The sequence below is a fragment of the Hippopotamus amphibius genome, chromosome 6 (genome assembly GCF_030028045.1).
Source record: "Hippopotamus amphibius kiboko isolate mHipAmp2 chromosome 6, mHipAmp2.hap2, whole genome shotgun sequence".
Classification (NCBI taxonomy): Eukaryota; Metazoa; Chordata; class Mammalia; order Artiodactyla; family Hippopotamidae; genus Hippopotamus; species Hippopotamus amphibius.
Window position 1 is genome coordinate 3,726,197 of NC_080191.1, and position 21,861 is coordinate 3,748,057.

The window sequence follows — 21,861 nt, forward strand, 5'->3', positions numbered from 1 at the left end:
GCCTGCCAGGCAACCCTGGGCCCTGCTGTCCTGGCCCTTCCAGGCTAACAGGGAGACGGATGCGTCAGCTAAGGAACTCTACAACACATTAAACAGACTGATGTTCTAGAAAACTTAGAGGATGAATTGTGTCCCCTTACAATTCATGAAGTCTGAGTCCCTGGAACATGACAGTATTTGGAGATGGGGCCTTTGTAGAGGTGCTTAAGGTAAAATGAGGCCACGTGGGTGGGCCCTAACCCAACATGACTGATATCCTTGGGAGAAATTTGGACAGAGATGTGGCGGGGAGGCCGTGTGAAGACACAGGGGTGAGACGGCCATCTGCCAGCCAACAAGAGGAGCCTGGAACTAGACCCTTGCCCCTGTCTCAGAAGGAACCAGCCCTGCCAATACCCTGATTTTGACTTCTGGCATCTACAACCGTGAGACAATCAATTTCTGTCATTTAAGCCACCCAGTTTGTTTTGCTTTGTTATGGCAACTCTAGAAAACTAATGCAGAGGCATAAGTGAGTTTTTGTCTTGTACAATCAAAAGAGCCCAACTGACCCTGGGAGCAGATAGGCTTGAGTTTGGGAAGGGAAGAGCCTGGCCAGGCCTGGAGACTTCACGGATTGTCTATTTCTTCTTGTGTAAGTTTTGGAAGATTGCATCCTTCCAGGAATTGGTTCATATTATTTAGGTTTCCAAATTTGTGGGATTAGAGTTGTTTATAGTATTCCTTAATTATCCTTTGAATGTCCATGAGATCTGTAGTGATGTCCCCTTTTTTATTTCTGATGAAAATTAGTATTTTGTATTCTCTTTTTTCCTTAGTTAGACTGGCAACAGGCTTATTGCTTTTATTGATCTTTTCAAAGAACCAGCTTTTAGTTTGGTTTATTTTCTCTATTGATTTACTGTTTTCAGTTTCATTGATTTCTGCTCTAATTCTTATTATTTCTTTTCTTCTGCATGTTTGGATTTAATGTGTTCTTTTTCTAGTTTCCTGAAAAGGAAACTTAGATTTTTAATTTTATATCTTTCTTCTTTTATATGCATTTAATGCTGTAAATTTCCTTCTGCTTTCACTGCATCCCACAAAGTTTGTTAAGCTGTGTCCTCATTTATGTTTAGTTATAAATATTTTAAAATTTCTCTTGGTTTCATCTATGACCTCTGTGCTATTTAGAAGTGTTTTTTAATTTCCAAATATTTGAGGGTTTTCCAGCTGTTTTTCTGTTACTGATATGTAGTTAATTCCATTGTTATCCAAGAGCATACATTGTATGATTTCTGTTCTTTTAAGTTTGTTAAAAGGTATTTGGAACATGGTCTATCTTGGTGAATGTTCCATCTGAGCTTGGAAAGAATGTGTCTTGTGCTGTTGCTGGATGAAGTAATCTACAAATGTCAGTTGTATCCCTGCTTGATGAAGTTACTGAATTCAAACATGTCCTGACTGATCCTCTGCCTGCTGGACCTGTCCCATGCTGACAGAGGTGTGCTGAAGTCTCCAACTAGTGGAACTCATATTGTTTTCCTTGCAGGTCTATCACCTTTTGCCTAACGTATTTTGATGCTCTGTTGCTAGGGGACTACAGGTTGGGGACAGTTATATCTTCCTGGAGAATTGCTCCCTGTATTCTTATGAAATGCTCTTCTTTATTGCTGATACCTTTCCTTGCTCTGAGGCTCCTCTTATGTAAATATCCAGTTTAGTTCAGTTCATTTTATACCTTTAATAAATTAATTTATCTGTTATTGTTTGAATTTTTGTAGTTAAATATATGATTATATTTCTTAGTAGATAATTGTTAGACATATTAATTGTGATTGCTCCAATGGATATTTGATAAGTGACAGACATGGCCTCTCCCTTTACACCTGAAATTAATACTAAAACACAAAATATGCTATCATTCGTCTGAGGACATCAGTGGCAGACTTTGGCCAAGAATGAAGTTACCTAATATCTAGAGAAGTGCACCCTTTATTTAAATTAAGAATCACTGTATTTCGAAACCATAAGTAAAGAGATTAACATAGTACTTACAAGAGCATTTTATTTAGTTACATGTGTATATCGACTTTAAGCCTAAAAATGTTTAGGTGGATATTTTTACTTCTCTACCAATTATTTGGTAAAAAATTAATATTTAGGATTAATATTTTTCATAAAAGTTCTCAAACTATTGATATTATCTTATTTTGTGATATTTTTGTGTTAAAATCAGGGTGCCCAGGCTCCCTAGTTGGTCTGGACCATTCTCAGTTAACACCTGTTGTCCTGATAGTATAATATCAGCGCTCACTTTCACTCTCGCAACTCTCTTGGCTTAGACATAAACCATGTGGATAGTGTCCCGTTGTGCATAATCAGGGGACAGGCTGTCACGGGTTGGAAGTAGTGACAACCTGGGCTTTGGTCCACTCACGGGGCCCAGAGCTATGGGTAACCGTAACACTGCTGAGCACGGAGGAGTGTGCAGCGTGTGTCACATGAACAAATAATCCAAAAGGGCAAATGATAAAGAGTGTGGGTTTTATAGTGTGACCTTATATTCTTGTTACATCCTCATTGGTATTTTGTCTACTGGTAATTTGCTAGTATTTTATGTAGTGATGAAGCTGGAAATCTGCCCTTCTTGGCATCCAGTCCTTTCTAGAAATGGACAGTATCACATCAGATATCTCAGCTATCTGTTTTTTTCCGCAAGTATTCTTTAGAATATGATGGATAATCATTTTGTATAAAAACATACAGTGTATTCTGAATGAAGGCAGATGGCCTCATGTGCGTTAAGTGGAAAGCATTTAATTTACAAAAGATAAATCCTAGTGACCAGTGTCTTAAAATATCAGGTTTTATTTTTTATCATATTGTAAAGAGTCTGAAGGTAGGTGGCTGCTGGCTTGAGTTCAGCTGCCCAGTGATGCTTTCGGGAAACCAGGCTCTTTGTGTTTTTCCACTCTGTCATCCTTGGCACGTTGGCCTCTTATTGGTCCCTTACTCTTGTGTCGGGTGGACTTTTCCCAGATCATCCTCTCATTTTCTGGCTCTCTCCGTCTTTGTCCCACTCTTTCTGGAGCCAAAGGCCACACAGTCTCTTCATCGTTGCTGGGAGTCCTAATATTCTGACACTTCTTCCCTACCTTTTGTCCTTAATCACTGGTCCTTGATACCTGCCGTTGACTTTTACTATTATGTCCTTTTTAAATTTAATTTTTATTTTGTACTGGAATCTAGTTGATTTACCATGTTGTGTCAGTTTCAGGTGTACAGCAGAGTGATTCAGTTATACATACACATAGATCTATTCTTTTTCAGATTCTTTTCCCATATAGGTTATTACAGAGTATTATATTGGGTATAGTTTCCTGCAATATCCAGTAGGTCCTTGGTGATTATTTTATGTATGGTACTGTGTGTATGTTAATCCCAAATTCCTAATTTATCCCTCCTCCCCTTAACTTGGTATGCCCTTAACATTGACTGTTATGTCTTGTATGAACTTGATATCATAGCCACAACTTTGCTTAAAAATACTAGGTAATTTTATTTTTTATGTTGAAAATTAATCAACCAGAGACTAGATACATACGATAGTCACTGCCATGTGTCTTTCAAAATAAGATGAGTGATTCACTTTTATGAGGGTGAGTCAAAAATTATCTGCACTCCGGATATATTAAAACTTCTGTAAATTCTACAGCCAGAGTGCGGATAATTTTTGACTCACCCTCATGTATAAGACACACATACAGTTTTATTTTTACAAATATCTCACATTTGGTAAAGAATATATTCTTTAAACATTTTAAATAGCAGAGCCTGACAAGTGATTTTAGGGCCCTAGAAATGAGTTATTAGATCAGTTTAAATCTAACTTATAAAAGGGGACTTGCTAGTGACATAAAAGATGAAGAGGAGGAGAAATATAGTGCACCAAACGGAGAAACAGAAATTGTAAGCTAATTTATTTCTTTCCTAAAAATTTCATTCAGTACTTTCCCTAACCACAATTAAACCATGGTTAACCACAACTAAAATGAATGGCACATTTGGAAACCAGCTCTGGACTCAAACCAAGGGTAGGCAAAGGGTAGCTTAGTTTTTCACTGAAGCAACTAGCGACCATTATCTCCGTTTGACAAAAACTCAGCAGGACATCGATAGAAGTCAGAGCACTATTCTTGAATTACAGCATCTTTCTTAATGGAGAGAAACATACAGTCTTATCTAAGGACCACTTTAGCAAACAGAAAAGATCAAATGTGTTTTAAGTTATGAAATCAAGGCAAAGTATCCTTTTAAATGTTAAAATGACAAATATATGAGTTAGTAGTAGCTTTTATAATTTTTATTTCCATGTATTTCATATTGGCATTGTCTTCCTCTAACATGTATTTTAAAAATCAACTAATTTCAGAATTTTATCCTTAAAATCTTTTGGAAATATATGAATGAAAATATTCTCAATCTTAGGGAATATTTGTCCCCTTCAAAGACATTCCTTTGCCACACTTCTTCCGAAGTCTTTCCTTAATTTAGGTTTAGGTGCACATCAAAGAAAGTGTACGTTAAACACTGGACTAATTCTTTAAACAAGTAAGAAACAGAGTTAGAAAAGATGTGCGCTTTCACACGGCTACTGCTCTGTACTTTGTTTGTGTGGTTTGTTTTATTCTTAGACCATAATGCAGTTTCCTGTAGCATTTTGTCAGTGTGACACCAGTGATCTGTCTTTACCTGTGGTAGTAAATGAACAAGGGCCTCATTCTGCTAGGTGTGTTTTATGTTTCAACCAAAGAACTTGAAATGTAGGGAAACTACGTGCTAACATGAAATCACTGATGCCTTCGCTTGATTTAAAGTAATACAGAATCGCCCGTGTTACTCAACTCTGGGACTAACACAAGGGTTTTGTTAAGCAAAGAAATTTTCAGTTAGAATATGTTTTTAATAACAGCAAATCCCTCTGTGATACATATTTGCTCAAGACTGATTCTCCGTTGACATATAATTTTGTTTTCTCTCTTCTTAATGGTGTTTTTCAAAAAGCAACACAGGCTTCCAGAAAAATAAGAATTGAGAACTTAAATTTAAAGTTTATTTCATGAGATCATCACTATGTCATGCTGATGCTTGTATTAAAGAGTTATTATTTATGTCTTTGGAAACAGTAGATTCTAAAGTCTTTTCTATGATTTTGTTTTTTGCCCCTGTTCAGATAATATTCTCAGAATCTACAGCATCCTTAGTCCAGTTTAAAATTTAATAAATTAACCAAAATAGGTTATATTATGAGAGAAGTACAGTAGTTATTATAGACATGATTTAAGTTACTCAATACAGTGATTTAAAATTTCTTGAAGATAAGTTTTAAAAGAAAAAAAATCATTTAAATGATAATTTAAGGGAAAAAGGGTTTAACCTAGTCTCTTTTCAAATACTAGGTGTGACCTGATTTTAAAAATAAAACAAAGGGATTAAAGTAAGACTACATGACTGTTTCTAAACAAAACATCCACTTGTATATCCCCCAGATGCTTGCTTTTCATTTACCCACTTGACACCACTTTACTCAACTGCTGTAGCCCTTACAATCAAGATGCCTCATGATGGAAGTCTGGTCTTTGATCAGCTCTTTCTGTGTGCACACTCTAAGACAAGCAAGACATGCAATTTTTTCTTTTTTTCTTTTTTTTTTTTGGTGACAGTCTTGGGCTTGGCTCTGGGTCCCCAAAGACTAATGGCATAGATTTTCTCAGATTACTAGAAATGTTGGCTTTAAATTAATTTTTCTGTTTCTGTGCAATTTGATATTTAAATGGGCTATGTTTCTTAATTTCTTTCCCATTTAAAGTGCAATTTTCAAATGCATCTTTCAGTGTGAATGACAGCTTTTTAGCTCTCCCCTCTGGGGCGCTCCCGCTTCCTGGACAGCCTCTGTTTGGCCTCCAGACCCACTGACCACGTTTTCCTCTTTGACCCCAGAGGTGAGTCACTCAGCTGCCTCACCCTCCCTGCAGCTTCCACCTGGATTCAGCCTCTGGGGGCGTTGACAAGAGATCAGAGGGCAGGAGGAGAGGAGTTTTGTGTCTGTTCCCCTCGCGTCTCCCCTCCGAGCCCCTGGTTTAACAGTGCTTCTGGGGGCAAGACTTCCCAACAAGTACAGCCTTGCTGGCTGTCCCGTGCACCCGCCTCCAGGCCCCAGGGGGGACCCGCCCACTGTCAGTGGCCCGCAGTGCGTTACTGCTCCTTGGTTTCCCTGCAGTCCAGGCCTGTGTGAACAGTCCCTTTGGGCAGTCCTCCAGTTCTCCTGGGTGTGTTATCTGTTTTGTGTTAGGATCCTGGCTGACATAAGCTTGTATCGAAGTAGGTCAAGTTACTGTGTTTTACAACTGGGCTGTATTTCTTAATTTCTTTCCCATTTAAAGTGTTAGTTGGTACTTGGGGGTGGGGCTGGAATGAGATCAGCGCCTAGTAAACAGTGAGGGTAGAGAATTAGAGGTTCTGAATCTTACATTTCCAGCTCACTGTGGAAATCGAGCCAGGCTTTCAGTCTTTTGGAATTCCACCTGTTCACACAAGTGAGGAATGGTGATAATAATCACATGAGAATTCGTTATGTATCTTCATAGTGCTTCCTGAGATCTTCTGTGATGTTGCTTATGTTTCATCTGCGTGGTTCTTCTTCTCTTCCAATAGGACATCACATCCTCGGCTAAGTGACTTCACAGAGTGTGTGGTGTGGGATGGGCGAGCAGAGAAGGGGGCAGTAGGGGAGAGCTGGGGCTTCCCTTTTGACCATCAGTAACTCACCTGAAATCCTGCAGGCTCTGTGGTTTCTTTCCTCTTCCTTTCATAAAATTCTGTGATGCTATGACTGTGGGATGTGGGAAGAGAATTTTAAAATAGGTGGGCGCTGGCGAGAGGTGCTCACTTTCAGGTCTGAATGTCTGCTCACCTGTGACAGGTCCTGTGGTTTTAGTTGCTCTGCCTGGTCTGGGATAAGGCTGGGGGCTGGGAGAAGGGAGGGGGAGAAGCGACAGAGATGTCTCGTCACTGTAGCTCATGTGGATGTTGACGTTTCAACTGGGCTCTGCCTCTGAGGTCTGGCATCCTCCTACTTTCTTTGTCTCCACCGCTGTCTCCTTAATTCAAGTTGCCGTCCTCGCGCATCTGGACTGCTGCTTCTGTTCTGAATGACCTCTCAGCAGCCTCCCTCCCCCTACAATCCCACAATGCGTCCTCCTCTGAGCAGACCCGAGGGGTCTCTTTAAAAGTGTTTCAGGTGGCTCTTCCACCCGCAGCCTCCAGCGTCTCACCATCAGACTTGGTCCCGTCTGGTCTCCAGACCTGGGACCGCCCAGCCCCACCTCGCTGCTGCGTTTCTGCCAGACTGGCTTTCTCACTTTTCCTCAAACTCAGCACACTCACTCCTGTGTTAGGACATGGGCTCACACTGCCACCTCCACCGGACTCCCTCCCTCGACTTCATATTCTTGCCTCTTTTTTTAAAAAAAATTAATTAATTAATTGGCTGCCTTGGGTCTTCATTTCTGCACGCGGGCTTTCTCTAGTTGCAGAGGGTGGGGGCTACTCTTCGTTTGCGGTGCATGGACGTCTCGTGGTGGCTTCTCTTGATGCGGAGCACGGGCTCTAGGCACGCAGGCTTCAGTAGTTGTGGTGAGTGGGCTCAGTCGTTGTGGCTCGCGGGCTCTAGAGCACAGCTTCAGTAGTTGTGGCACACGGGCTTCGTTGCTCCGCGGCATGTGGGATCTTCCTGGAGCAGGGATCGAACCCGTGTCCCCTGCATTGGCAGGTGGATTCTTAACCACTGCGCCACCAGGGAAGTCCTCTTGCCTCTTTTAAAATATTGTTTATATACACTTGTCGAGTGAAACAATTTACCTTGTTTTCTACTTCTCCGGGTTAGAACATTAGTTCTGTAGGAGCAGTGTGTCTTCTGTCTATTATTCTCACAGTGCCTGATACATACAGGCACCCAGACTTTGGGGAACAAGTGGAGTTAGTCAAGCTCCCCGAAGCTACTCTCCTAAGAACCGTCTGTAATAGAGGCGCTGTGTTGGGCTCTTCCTGCAGTGTTCTTAGCGTGGAGGATATGCAAGGTCACACCAAGAGCACAGCTGGCATCAACTCCACGCTTTTCACAGTTGGCTGTGGGAATACGTGACGAATTATGTCTCTATACCAGTTAGGACTATATTCTATTCATAGAAAGAAATAAAATAATTCCAACTCAGGTTAATATTTCCATAAAACCATGACCATCTGACTGATTTGTCATTGAGAGTAAAAAATGAGTAATTTTTATTTATTAAAGTCATTTAATACAAATTTTCTTATCTGTCTTATTTTTATTTGCTTGGTTAACAGTAAAATACTGTGAAATTTTTCTGTCTAGGTAACGTTGACAGTGAAATCTTGATGATAACCAGGCTATAATGTTTGCAGCCCTAGTAGTAGCAGTGCTACCTGTGGAATCACATCCAGTGAGAAAAGTGGTTCCACGTGCGTTCTAGTGCCCACTTCTGTTAACATTTTTTCATAGATTTGTGAGATAAATCTTTTTTGAGATAAAGTTTATTACAATATTTAGCCAAAAGAAATAAATGCTGATTTTTGTGTTAATTATTTGCTAAGAATAGTTTTTCCATGTTCTATTTCTATTTAAATGAACTTACCTGTTGAGAAAACATAATATACTTGTTGCTCTAGAAGCCCAAATCCAGAAATAAATATTCTTCCTTTAAAGCACAAAGTGCTTAAGAAGCTACCTCATCAAGAACACTTGGGGTTTCCTGATCCTTTTAAGGGATTTGTATCTTTACATGGCATCTGTTTTGGGGGTCACCGGATGGGCACACGTACGTCTCATTGACGTTTTAAACGTAATCTAGTCTGCCCTGTTAGAGACATGTGTCCTTGTGAGAAGTAGAGTTGTAGAAGATACCATTTAATTAGGCTAATGGGCTCAAGGAAGTTGGCTGATGGGAAGTGAAAGAACCTTACAAGTGATTGACATCAAAGACGTGGATAACAGACAAAGCAGGGCCCCCCAGAGATCCAGGAGTCTTTGCTTTAGAGAACACCACGAAGTCAGAAACTCTGTCCATGGGACAGACAGATGCTCCTCCTGTGCCGCGGGCCCTGGGGGGCGGGCGCAGGACCCAGGGCAGTTCTGTGCCCATGGATGGGGACCGTCTCCGCACCTCCCAGGAGCAAGGTGGCCTTGAGCAGCAGCGGGGTCCCCAGACGCATTAGATTTAGGTAGGAGCTGCAATCGTGGCATCTTCTTGTGTGTGCAGTTTTGTCTCTTTCCCGATAATTTGCCTTTTATTATTACGTAAGTTGCTTTCTAAAAGCTAAAGTCAGTGCATTAAAAGCTCTTAACAACTAGTACTTAGTGCTACCATTAAGTGTAGACTTCATTTAGGGTAACTGCATGTCACTAGACCAAATCCATTAAAATTATAGGGGATATGTCTGTTTGAATTCTTGCAAGCAATTTTTACTTTTCCTCAAGAGGAAAGATTAAACCAAACCATATTCAGAAAAAAAAAAGTCAGACATAGCACACAGAGTTGTGAGTTGAAAACAATTGAAAAGAAAAGTTTCAGTTGGGAAGTTAGAGTTTGTAAAGTGTTCGGAGACCTCACCTCTCTCTGGCCTTGCCTCGAGCTACTTAACACCTTGAAGAAATCATTTCATTTACTTGCACCTCAGATTTTCCTCCTATAAAATGAAAGCATTGGGATAGATTTTTTTTTTCTTCAAGGCTTCTTCCCACTCCAAATTTCCAAAATTCCATGAAAGTCAAAATGGGGTTGGTGGCAGGAACATATAGCAGGGGATTTAGGTGGTGTCAGGGCCGTGCCCGTGTCATATTTTATTTCAACAGCAAAAACCAGGCAGCAGGAACAGAGGTGTCCTCTTCATGGCACTCGGGACAGACGTGACGGATGGTCTTACAGTTAAAGCCACGCTGTTCTTTAATTCTTTACTTTCTTGCCTGTCAGTCGTCGCTGCTCTGTAATGCTCTTTCCCCCACTGTGCAGCCGTGCCCGCTTTAAGCCTCACTCGCTGCTGAGAATACAGAAGCCTTTCTCCGTGCAGGCGCTGCGCTGACCAGTCTCATCTCGTTGTGTCCTAGAGACCGCGTCATCGGCCTGATGATGACTGCCTGTGATCTTTGTTCTGTGACAAAACTGTGGCCAGTAACAAAGCTGACGGCGAACGACATATACGCAGAGTTCTGGGCTGAGGTATGTCCTTGATTTTTATCTGAACATAGATCATATCCAGAAATGAGAAACAGCTGGGGAGGAATCAAATATATGGATAATTTAGTAACAATATCTTCGTTGTTTATGTTGCTGGTTACTTAAAAAAGCTATGGTTTAGCATTTATACAGGTATAAAGTAAGAACAGTCACTCTGTTACATCTGACTTGTATGTGTCTGTAAGTTCTCTGATCTCCACCACAATAGTTCAGGAACTGACTCCCTGAACAATAGTGCAACAATTTTCCTTATGTGAAGCGGATCTTTTGTTATCCATTCAGTAAATATTCCCGGTCATCTCCTTTATGGTGGCTGCGGGAAAACATGTGAAGAGGGACGTACACCATCCCGAGCTCTGTGTGCCCGAGCCAGACATTTGAGCGGATAATCGCATTGCACCCTAGAAACGTGAGATTGTGTAAATATGCCAGGTGGTCAGTCCAGCTGCAGGTTATGAGTTCTGTCGAATGTGTGGGAGGTTAATTCATGAATTCCTGACATGTGAAACAACCGTGTGAATTACTTTCATGAATACCTTTTCTTGACTGAATTATCTAACTCAGCAGAAATGTGTGCTCTACTCCTCTATTTGTGGTCCGAATTGGCCACGAGTAAGTAGAGTATAATTCTCTTGTTCAAAGGAATCCACAGATACTTAGATCCCTGCATATTCAAAGATTAGTTTATGAAAAACAAAACTATAAAGTATTTGTGCACCTCATTTGGTTTGAAGAAGTAAAAGTAGATTTGGAGGACGAGTTCGGTAGTTATGGTTCAAACCATAAATCTCATCCATATAGAAGAATTGCTGTAAAAAGTCAAAAACAGTACATCATTCAGCTAATGGTTAGAAATGGTCTATGATGTTGATTTGTCTCATGATTTTTGTTGGGTGAGGACCACAGGCCTTGAGTTGATTATACTCATGGTGTTATTTCTCTAGAATGCCTTACGCATTGTGTATCCATCCTCTTTCATGGTGTTTTTTTCTTTATTTTATTTGTGTACGTGTCAAAATCTAGTTGCTGTCAGACTCAGGAAGATTGTTGTTAGATATATGTGCCTGAGCTGCGATATTTGACTTTATTATCACAGTCAACTTAATTTGCATGTGTGTCTAAAAATAGTAACCTACAGTTAATTCTGTAAATACCACATAAAAAACTTGCCTGAAGCTAGCTTGTTGTTTTGCAAATACTTTTATTTATTTACCTGTGACACATTTCATACAATAACAGCTATACTTGTATTCTCAAATATGAAGCAAAATGTGAGAAACATGTAGATTTTTTCCTTTTCTATTCCTCATTGGTTAAACAGTCCACAGGGAGTGATTAAACTCCCAGTATGCTCAGAGATGCCATCTGCAAGGACCTCATAGTCCATGGGAGGAAACAGAAATGTATTATAATCACCGAGTCTTGCCGGTTGGTTTCCTAGATGTTGGTGAAGTCCACGCTCTCCTCCCCATCCCCACACTCTCTCCCCCACCTTCACACCTTCACCAGATCCCGTCTGGATTACTGCCACATCTAACTGGATTCCGTGCCCTATCTTTTGGCATCAATGTAACAGTGATTCTCAGCGTATGGTCTCTGGTGTCACGTTGCCTGAGATGAACACCCAGCCTTAGCACTGAGGCTGAACCCTCAGGCCAGTTTTCGGACTCGCCTCTGTGCCTCAGTTCGACGCAACTTTAATTCTGATACTCTAGTGCCCTGCCTCCCATCTTCTGCCTCCCCACACTGACGTGACAAAGACAAAAAACTCGCGAGCTTGATGTGTTGAGCCCACTGCCTGTCCAGCTGTCTCACGTCTCAGCCCCTCTGTCACCAGGAGCCCCTCCCTGACCCCCACAGCCCCTCCCTTCTCAGCCCCACACATCCCAGTGCTCCCGCACACATGGTCCATGGTGCGTCAATCCTTATTCTAGGTACAGATTCAAGCCACTGCTTATTTAAAATCTTTTTATGTACTGGGCTTGTGAAATCCTTGAGCAAGAGGCCTAGATATTTTCATTCACTTAAGACAGAAAAGAAAAGAAGTTTGAGAACTACTGCTGTTCATATTTAAAGCAATAACACCAGAGCAAACTCTATACTTCGAGTGCCTTTACGTAGTTGAGACACGTGTCTTTGTCCTGTACACAAACATTGTTAACGAGGGTTGTAGTCATTTGTCTCTAGACCCTATGTTAGCAAATTGAGGATAGTTTTAGTAGTTCTGTGCTTCGGATTTCTGAAAACAAGCATAATTAAAATAATCAAAATAAAATAATTGAGAAATGTGAGGGAAGAGTGAGGTATTAGGGAAAAACTTTAACAATCTTTATCCTTAAAAAATAAATAAAAAGAGTAAGTTTATCTTTGAAATCTATAAAATGGGGATAGCAATATGTAACTCAGTATTATTTACAGGTTGCCTAGCCGAGAGCCTGCGATGTCAGGCCTCTGTAATAAGCATGTATAATTGTAACCTGTATGCGGGTCTCTAGCCAGTGACACTGTATCCTCATGGACGTGTTTCAGCAGACCACTGTTTGTTCTTCATGTATCAAAGCCTAGTTTCACCCGTGCAGTGCACTTGAAAAATCACCTGAAGAAATGAGATAAAGGCCTTGAAGTTATTTCACATTTTGTTCTTGCTGTTTCTCCTCACACATTTATCTCCTCGTATTATAACTTTCATTAACTTCTACAAAATGAAACCAGGAGAGATGGCTAGGTATCTGGTAATTCAGCGTAGGAGAAGAACGTCAGGATAAAAACCTACAATGATACATCACGTGTTTTATTATTCGACATTCGTTTGGGTCATTAACCAGAAACAGTATTCAATTGGAAGGAAATTGATGAAAAGGGGGAACAACTCGTTAATACCAAAGTTTTATAATCGTTTATAAAATTGAGAGAGCCTGGTTTCCCCCTCTTTCCCCCAGGGGGACGAAATGAAGAAGCTGGGCATACAGCCTATTCCCATGATGGACAGAGACAAGAAGGACGAAGTCCCACAAGGCCAGGTATGAAGTGTGTTGTAAAGTCCAAGCGCTTACAGTGGTCACAGCAGCGAATGTGAATAAACAGCATATGCCGTCTTACAGGACCTGCAGCCACCTGAAGTCTTCTCCATTGAGACAGACTTTGAGGATAGTAAGACCACCACTGGGAGTTAAGAGCTGGATTTAAAGAATTCACAGCTAGCCTTGTCATTGCCTCTTTCTACAGATGAAATTGCAGTAAATTACAGGCTTTCTTTCCTTACTTAAATAGAGGGGATGGATGAATTTGAATTGTTAATATTTTTAACAAGCAGAAAATATTTTGTCATCAAATGCACAAAGATATTTTTTGGAGAGTAACATTATAGATTTTGATGAGGTCCACTTTTCCTAACGAATAATGCAGGGGTATTTCAGTACTTCTTGAGTTTTGTCTTACCATAAACTGGCACTAATTATTCCCTTTTCAGGTCTTACTACATGATTTGTGTTCATTTTTGATGTTTTGAGAACTCTTGTGCCTTGTTAGCTTGGCATGTGTGCATGTGTGGTGTGGTGTAACCCCTTTGATTATGGTCTTTTTAAACTATCAATCGTCTCACATCATAGGGCACCTTCCCTGGTGGTCCAGTGGTTAAGACTACGCCTTCCAATGCAGGGTTCAATCCCTGGTCGGGGAACTAAGATCCCACATGTCTTGTGGCCAAAAAAGCAAAACATAAAGCAGAAACAATATTGTAACAAATTCAGTAAAGACTTTAAAAATGGTCCCCATCAAAAAATATTTTTTAAAAAATCGTCTAACGTCATGATCAGGATGTTAGTTACGGACAAATAAGTATAAGATGGAATTCAGCTTAGAAAACACTTCAGAAAGTTCACAAGATGATGCTTTGGGATAAGTTTTCAAATCTTCCTACTTTATGTGCAGTTAATTTATTAACTCTTAATGCAAAAGCTTAAGCATGTCCACAGCTCTTGGAGGGCACAGCCTAGCAAGAGGCGGAGTGGTTTTCTCGTCATCGTTGCCTCTGGGGTGCAGTTTCCTGGTGTCCTTCACCAGTTCTTCTAGCAGGAGGCTCACTTTCCTTCTCTGTTGGCTGTGCACTGACATGCCTGCCATGCATGTTGCAGGTGGATTTTGCAGTTTAGTTTTACTTAAACATTGTTTGTGGAACTTTCCCTTACATGTAATCACAGTGATTATTCTCTCCTGTCTTATGTCTGCTTTTCACATCACATTGTGAAAGTCCTGTCTTACCCTGAAGTTATATAAACATTTCCCTACATTTTCTTCAGTTAATTATTTTATTTTGTCACTATATATTTGACTTGTCAATTTGTTTGGAATTCATCTTGTTATGTGGTTATGATAGGAGGCTAACAACGCTAGCTCCTCCCTTTAGATAGCTGAGCACCCATGCCAACAGGATGCATAAGGGAACTGAAAATGTCATCAGAGAATGGACTTTCTTCTCATGTTAATTCATTAAGAAGAGCATGTTTTTGCCAACATTCCAGATCCGTTTATAGTATTAGAGAATCTCAAATAAAATATTTCTGTGATCAGCTAGTATTTATCACATTTATTGCTTCTAACTTGTGATTACTGTGAAATTATCCTTTGCCACAATAATAAGAGACTCTACTTTCCAATAATTAGGCTCTTTCCCAAGATCTTCTGCTCCATGGCATCCACTAAATGTTGACGTAAGAAAGTCTCTGCATGAACTGCAGAGTTAAAGGTGGAAATGCACAGGCATTATTCTACTAAGATTGCTGTGCTGTTAGACTTCACAGCAGGAGAATGCAGAAAGGAGCCCAGTAGATTTGACTCTTCTCTATTCTTTGGTGTGTCTCACTGAAGTTCAGTTTTTAAAGAAACTGGTGAGCCATGGTTTGGCGGTCACTTTATCTAAGGAGCCAGTTTTCTCTTGTACATGTTGTCAGCCATTGGGGCAGTCACGTGTGGCAGATAGTCTGTGTTCTCTGGCTAATCATCCAGCAGGTCTTTTCCATCTGACCTCCAATAGGCCCGTCTAAGCCAGCATCACTTCTGTGCACAGTGGCCCAGAATAATTCCTAATAAAATCTTCTTTAATATATTTGTAAAAGTATCACAGGTTAAAAGCTACAAATTCTGACATATCGAGAGAGCTGTTACCTGAGAGAACTATGATGAGACTTGTTGTAGGTCAGAAAAAAAAGGGGGGGAGGAGATGAACAGACTTTCAGAAACCAAGCAAGGTACCGAAAGCTGAGAGGAACGACAAGACACCCAGCAGTGACCCTTGAATGTTACGTTGGCCAGGAGTCACCCAGGTAGAAGAGGAGCAGATTCGGCTTTGAAATGTCTCACATTTAAAGTACTGAATTTCACCAGAGATAAGAAAAGAACATGAATTATGACTGATATATAAATGGAATCCCATTGAATATTGTACTTGGGTTTTAGATTAACTTTTTTACGTTTAAAATTTTTGTGCTTTATTTTGTGAATGTATCTTAATGAATTTTTAACTGTAATCTGTAGTAGTGTTCATTGAGCCAGATATTACTTAGCAAAACCAGAACATTTAGTTTTTGGGTGGGCCTGAGAAGTTGAAAATTCACTTGAGGAATATAGTGCCTCTAGAACTGCTAACGTGCAGTTGTGTTTCTTGTCCGTGGTTTTTGCGCTGAGGCAGCTTGGATTCTACAACGCCGTGGCCATTCCCTGCTACACCACCCTCACCCAGATCTTCCCGCCCACAGAGCCCCTCCTGAAAGCCTGCAGGTATGTACGATAGTTCAACCTGTGATGCTATTTTTAAAAATAAGAATCTATAGGCTCTTGTCTCCATCTAGGTGTATATGTGTCTGCACTGCAGTTTATAGTAAATGGGCTGTGAGTTTGCCTGTGTAACAAGTCTACGTCAAGAGCGTTTCTTCATAAAGTTTTGAAGTTTGTTTGTTTGTTTTTATGACTCAGAAATCCCTGTCTAATGCTGCTTTTAAAAAGACAATAATGTCTTTTCTGGGCTGCTTGTTTGGAAAGGGACTCCGTTCCAATCACGTAGTTTATTGTTTGAATGGAAGAGACAATCTTGAATGGGATCTTCTTTAAGTTTCATTTTCTTCCCAAGAAATGCAAGCCATCAACACTTAATCTGTTCTAGTTCAGATTTCTCTGTGTCCTCTCATCATCTTTTTTTGAGGGCTAAACTCAGCGAAGAATGTTGGACATTTTTTAAGACTTTCATTTTGCTTTGAATGAAAATTGCCTGTGGGGAGGGTGCGTGGTGACGAGCAGACAGCCGTGCGAGCGGATTTTCTGCAGGTGAGTTGGTGTCGAGGCGGTTTTCCTGACCACTTGGCCAGAACCACACGTGGGGGCTGGAGTGGACGCACCGCTGAGCGTTGGAGAGCAGCCATGTGACTGGATGGTCGTAAACAAAATAAAGGCTTCAGTGTGCTGTGTCCTCTGCCGGAAACTTATGAACTAATTTTTTAAGGAAAACAAACAAGTGAAACTAACAAGCAAGAAGATTAAAAAAGATCCCGCCTTTTCCTATTTAAGTGATTCTCTTTCTTCTCTGCCTCTGTGGAGATGAACAGAACATCCCACCATATTTTGTTGAGCCGTCACTGACCTTAATCAGTAGCTAGTTTCTGAAAGCACCGTCTTCTTCCCTAAGGGCTGAGCCACGTGGGGGGTTTGGGGTATGAGTGAGGATTCATTCTTGATGGGGTCAGGTTGGAAAAGTGAATGTCCCACCAGAGAGAAAAGAGAATATCAGTTGAAATCCAAACAGCATGTTGTAAAAAAAAAAAAAAAAAGAAACAAAGAAAGAAAGAAGAAAAATGCAGGCATTACTCAGAAGTCCTCTCTCTCCAAAAATTCTGTTTTGCACGGAATATTCTGAACCAGCAGGATGGTTGCTTGCTGTTGTCATGAAGCCCTGGCATTGCTCCTCTGTGTCCCGGCAGCTTTGCCACGCTCTTGCTTCTGTGCACTTGCCTGAACCACATTCTCTAAGGCCATTGTAATCTCATTAACACTTGAAAAATGCATCGTGTGTCATTTGTATCCAAGGAAACACAGCAAAGTTAGTGTATGTCTTTTTTCCAATATATCAGAAAATCTTTTTAGCTTCTGGGAAGATGCTACCTGATGACACAGGACAAAAGCTAAAGTGTTCCATCTTCAGGTGATATGTGAGGGGTTTATTTTGTCCAAAGGTATCTTAGGACGTCTGCTTGGTGTGAATTTTGAGTTTGCCATGGCTACGGTTCCCTCTGATTCTGACTTTGTGTGTGAGGAAGCAAGGCGCCCGGCGGGGAGTGTGGACGAGGCCGCTGCCCGGTTAGCCGTGGCAGGCCAGGTGGCTGTCAGGCAGCGGGGGTTCTCACCCCGTCCAAGGAGACGAAGGTGCCGCAGCACCTGGGCTGCGGGTCCTGAGGGGTGGGGAGCGCAGCTGCGTTTGAGACTAGAGGCCAAATGCAACCTCCTAACGAGGAGATTTCAAAAGTTTGTAGCAGGGGTAACTTATGGTGACATTTTAGTACATGACATGGTGTTCAACATAAGCCTTCTCCCTGGTCTCGGGTGTGGAGTGACGGGGGCTGAGCTGCCTGGGGGGCCACGCTTCCCCCCATAGAGTGGGAAGGTCTGGCTGGGGGTGTCGTCGCTGGGTAACCTTGCGGCTCCGGCCCCGCCCCTTTCCTCCCGTCCCGCATGGCCGCCGTGGTCACCCGATGGCTCCGTCCCCTTGCCGGTGACTCCCAGCTGACTCAGAGACGCTGTGTCCTGAGCACAGGCTTCCTCTTTGCCCCCACGGCCTGGGGCTGGTGGGACGGGGCCCTGGCTTTGGCGGTGGAGGCTCTCCTGAGGACACCCAGCTGTGGTGCCAAGTCACGGGGACGGGCTGGGAGCCTGCAAGCTGGTTACGTTCAGGGTCACCAGAGTCAAAACGACACCCAGAAGCCACCGGGCTGAGTTATGCCGCGGGATGGTGTGGTTCATTGTTGGGACAGAGTCCAGAAATCCTTTCTGAAACAGACCCTGTGGCTGCATCTTTTTCCAGGAACAACCTGAGCCAGTGGGAGAAGGTGATCCGAGGGGAGGAGAGCGCCGTGTGGCTCTCGAGCCTGCCCGCGGCCCAGGGGACCTCGGAGAAGCTGCCCGCGAAGGCTGATGACTGATGGCCACCTCAAGCCGTCCCACCTGAAGATGCTCATCTTGCTTCTTTGACTTTTCTTCCTTTTATTTTTGTGGGGGGAACCTACACCTGGTAACTGGGATGCAGACCGCTTGCAGGAGGTACCGTGGAGTAAGCACGCGCAGCAGACGGCTCTCTGTCAGCCTTCTCTCTACACGTCACAGCCGGTGATCAGCCAGGACCAGAAATAGCAGCCCCGGTGACTCCACTTGACTTGTGAACTGGCCTTTTTTAATGGGCTAATATTGCTGAGGCCTTAATGGAAATGGACAATTATTCAGAAAGGGGTACTTTTCCACTGTATCTTTCTAGTGAGGGTTAAAACGGTACTATTATGATATTGTACTTTGGCTTTGACACCAGTGTTGCTTTGATGTTGTTGGTTATAAATAGGAACTTTTACACATTCCTCTTGTGGATGTTCGTGTGTGACCTACTTGTGATTAGCGTGAATCGTAGCAGGCAGCCTCAGACACATGTCATCGAGGTTACAGAGCAAGAAGTGTTTTTCTGAAATCAGTGATGGAAAATAGTCAGGTTCTTCTTCAGATCCTCATGAATTAAAAGTTAGGTGGACTAAAGTGTATTCTTTAAGTTTATATTAAAGGGCTTAGATGAAAAAATTTAACACTAAAGGAAGCAGATTTTCTATCCTCTTGAGAAGAGGTGCAGATATACATCCTAATAAATCTCAGAACTCCAAGTGTCAGCTCAAAAAATGTCAGAATATTTTTTTTTCTTTATTGTAGTCTTGGCAAATTTCCTAAACCCTTTACATAAAGAACAAAATAAAAGTGCAAGGCACACAAATTTTTTTCAACGGACAAGTCTTATGGATGTAAAATGTGAATTTTTAATAATGATTCTTTTATGTTTTCACTTGATGTCATGGCAAAATCTTAAAATCACATTCAAAATGAAAGGTTTATTCTACAAATTATTTAATTAAAAGACCATACTTTTTTTTAAAATCAATTAAACCATAACATTTAATCCTTCTGGAGTCTTCACTGCGATCTGCTGCATTCACCTCGTCTGCTCGATGGTCTTTCATAAGCTCTCCTCCCTCAGCAGCTGCATCGGGGCCCATGTCTGTTCTCTTTGCTTCTCTTTGCTCCGCTCAAGATCAAGCATCTACAGAGAAACCTGTGTCTGCAGAGTTTCTCCTGTATCATTTTTGGTAGGCTCACATTACTCTACAGTGAAAATGTTTTGAAAAAATCATACAAAAGTAATAGTCTGGACCCCCTCCTACAAGGATTTTAAGCCAGTCACTTCTGGCGCATATTCATGCTTTGAAGATTTTTATCACAACGACCTGGTAACCCCCGAAGCTGTGCTAGTCTTGACCTGCAGGAATTAGTCTCAGAAATGCTGGGCTGATGCAGGACAAAGGTTTGTCCACTGTTCTCCTGGCAGGAAACTGAAATACTGCTTTTAATAAAATAAATTTTTAAAAAGATTCTTTTACATATCCAATACCGTACACATCGTTGCTCGTATGTTTAAATGTGATGAAGCCAGATGTTTCTACAATATGGTTTATTTGTGTTGCAGCAGAGTTAGCTGTACATAAACACCGTTCTTATTTTAAAATTAACACTGCGTTCATTTTCCTTATGGGCCCTCTTCCCTGCATGGAGCTCCATTTGCTGTTGTAATTATACAATATGAGGTAGAGTGAGATAACGAGAGAGAGAGTGTACCACTGCGGCTGGGTACACACATGCACGCACACACAGGGATGTATGTAGCTATGCACACATACAGGTGCGTGTAGATATATACATGTATGTAGATACACGCACGTATATGAGTGAGAGAAAGGGAGAGAGATGCAAACATATCTTTGAAAAGTAACAATCAGCCCCATTCTTCACAGTGATTTTTCATGTTGGAAAATGTGTATTGTTTGATAGAGAGCTGACTAGAAAAAGTCCTTTTTCATGCTAGTGTATTCATAGAATTGAATTCTAAAAAGGTGCATACATCCACTGTTTCTACATCCAAGTGTACGAAACTAGGCCCACGAGATACAACTTTAACCACAAAAGTTACTTAGCTCATGTAACCGAGCCTGGAGACTGGATTGCTGTGGGGGGCGGGGCGGGGGGGTGGATATCATTTAAGACTATTGTTTAATTAAAAGGATTTTAAAAGAATGCGTTAATTCTGCTTCTTGAAATAGAAAACAGTCACGGGGGAGGGAATCCTATGGCTGTTTTTAGGTTGCTGTTCTGACACAATTACTAGAGAAAAGTATCTTATTTTGACATAGCCAGGTGTATTACATAATGTGACCTGTACTTTGAACAGTAGTTTCCCAAAGAAACATGTACGGATTTATTGGTTGGTTGGTTTCTTGTGAAATATTGTCATAATAGAAGCAAAGTTTGCACAAAGGATAATATTCTAATGTAAACTGTTAATGTTGCTTTTGCCATGTGTAAGATTGACTTAGGAATCATAGATTTAACTAAAATGAAAGGGCCTGGGATGCAGGGATATTTAGTTAACAATCTGTTTTGGAAAACATGAAGTTAGGAGTATTTTGTATCTCGGCAGATTTATTTAGCAGACGTGCTTCTGAGTTCTGTTTCGTCTTTTCCTCAGATCTTTTCTTTAAAGGGCAGATGGTGGGTATCGCGAAGTGTTTTGATGAGTTTCTCATTAAGGTGGTATTTTATATTGGACCACAATTTCCCTGTTCAGTATAAATTTGGTAACCAGCTGTGAGTACATGTAGAATATTTGGTTTGCAAAATTTTTTATTGGTTGTGCTGATTTATAATAGATACAGTTTTATCATCAAATGCAATTATGCCAGTATCTTTCCAGAGATAGTGAATATATATTTTTTAACTAGAAATTTTCTTGGAAATGCATGCTAACAACGACATGAAATATTGAACTTGGGCAGTGGAATAAAATTCTAAGAAGTGAAAGTATCTGATTAATTAATAGTTGACTGTGATTTAATTAAATAGAAAATCTTGAACAAATGCAGTGAATGTGGAAAGGAATTCTCAAAAATGGCCCTTTTACTAGCGCAGGAGCTGTGACCCATTTCCCAGCTTTAGTGATTTCTAAGAAGCACGGGAGGAACCAGTCTTGGAAGAGAGACCAAGTCACTCACGCCCCGTTGTCCTCCGCCCTGACTCCTCTCCATGGAAAAGCATCTGTAGAGATGGTCACCGTGCTGCTCGAGGGACTTGTTCTCAGCCCAGAGCTAGATCTGTGCAGGGTAGGTTTCCTCTTTTTAGCATGCTTTGCAGATAGGATGTTTCCTTTATTTTATGCAGTCCCCCTCAGTGGGTTTTGCTTTCTTGGTATATGCAAGCACACTAGCGGCGTCTGTACACGAAA

At 41.3% G+C, this 21,861-nt stretch overlaps 1 protein-coding gene across 2 annotated transcripts in view; it reads left to right on the forward strand.

The window, feature by feature from the left end:
- Positions 1-20,570, forward strand: part of PDE10A (phosphodiesterase 10A) — a 294,827-nt gene extending 274,257 nt beyond the window's left edge. For both annotated transcript variants that reach the window (XM_057740083.1, XM_057740084.1), the window contains exons 19-22: positions 10,166-10,277; positions 13,235-13,315; positions 15,982-16,070; positions 18,361-20,570. In XM_057740083.1, coding sequence (XP_057596066.1) covers positions 10,166-10,277; positions 13,235-13,315; positions 15,982-16,070; positions 18,361-18,478 — 400 coding nt within the window. In that variant the 3' untranslated portion in view covers positions 18,479-20,570. The remainder of the gene's footprint in view (positions 1-10,165; positions 10,278-13,234; positions 13,316-15,981; positions 16,071-18,360) is intronic.
- The last annotated feature ends 1,291 nt before the right edge of the window (positions 20,571-21,861 follow it).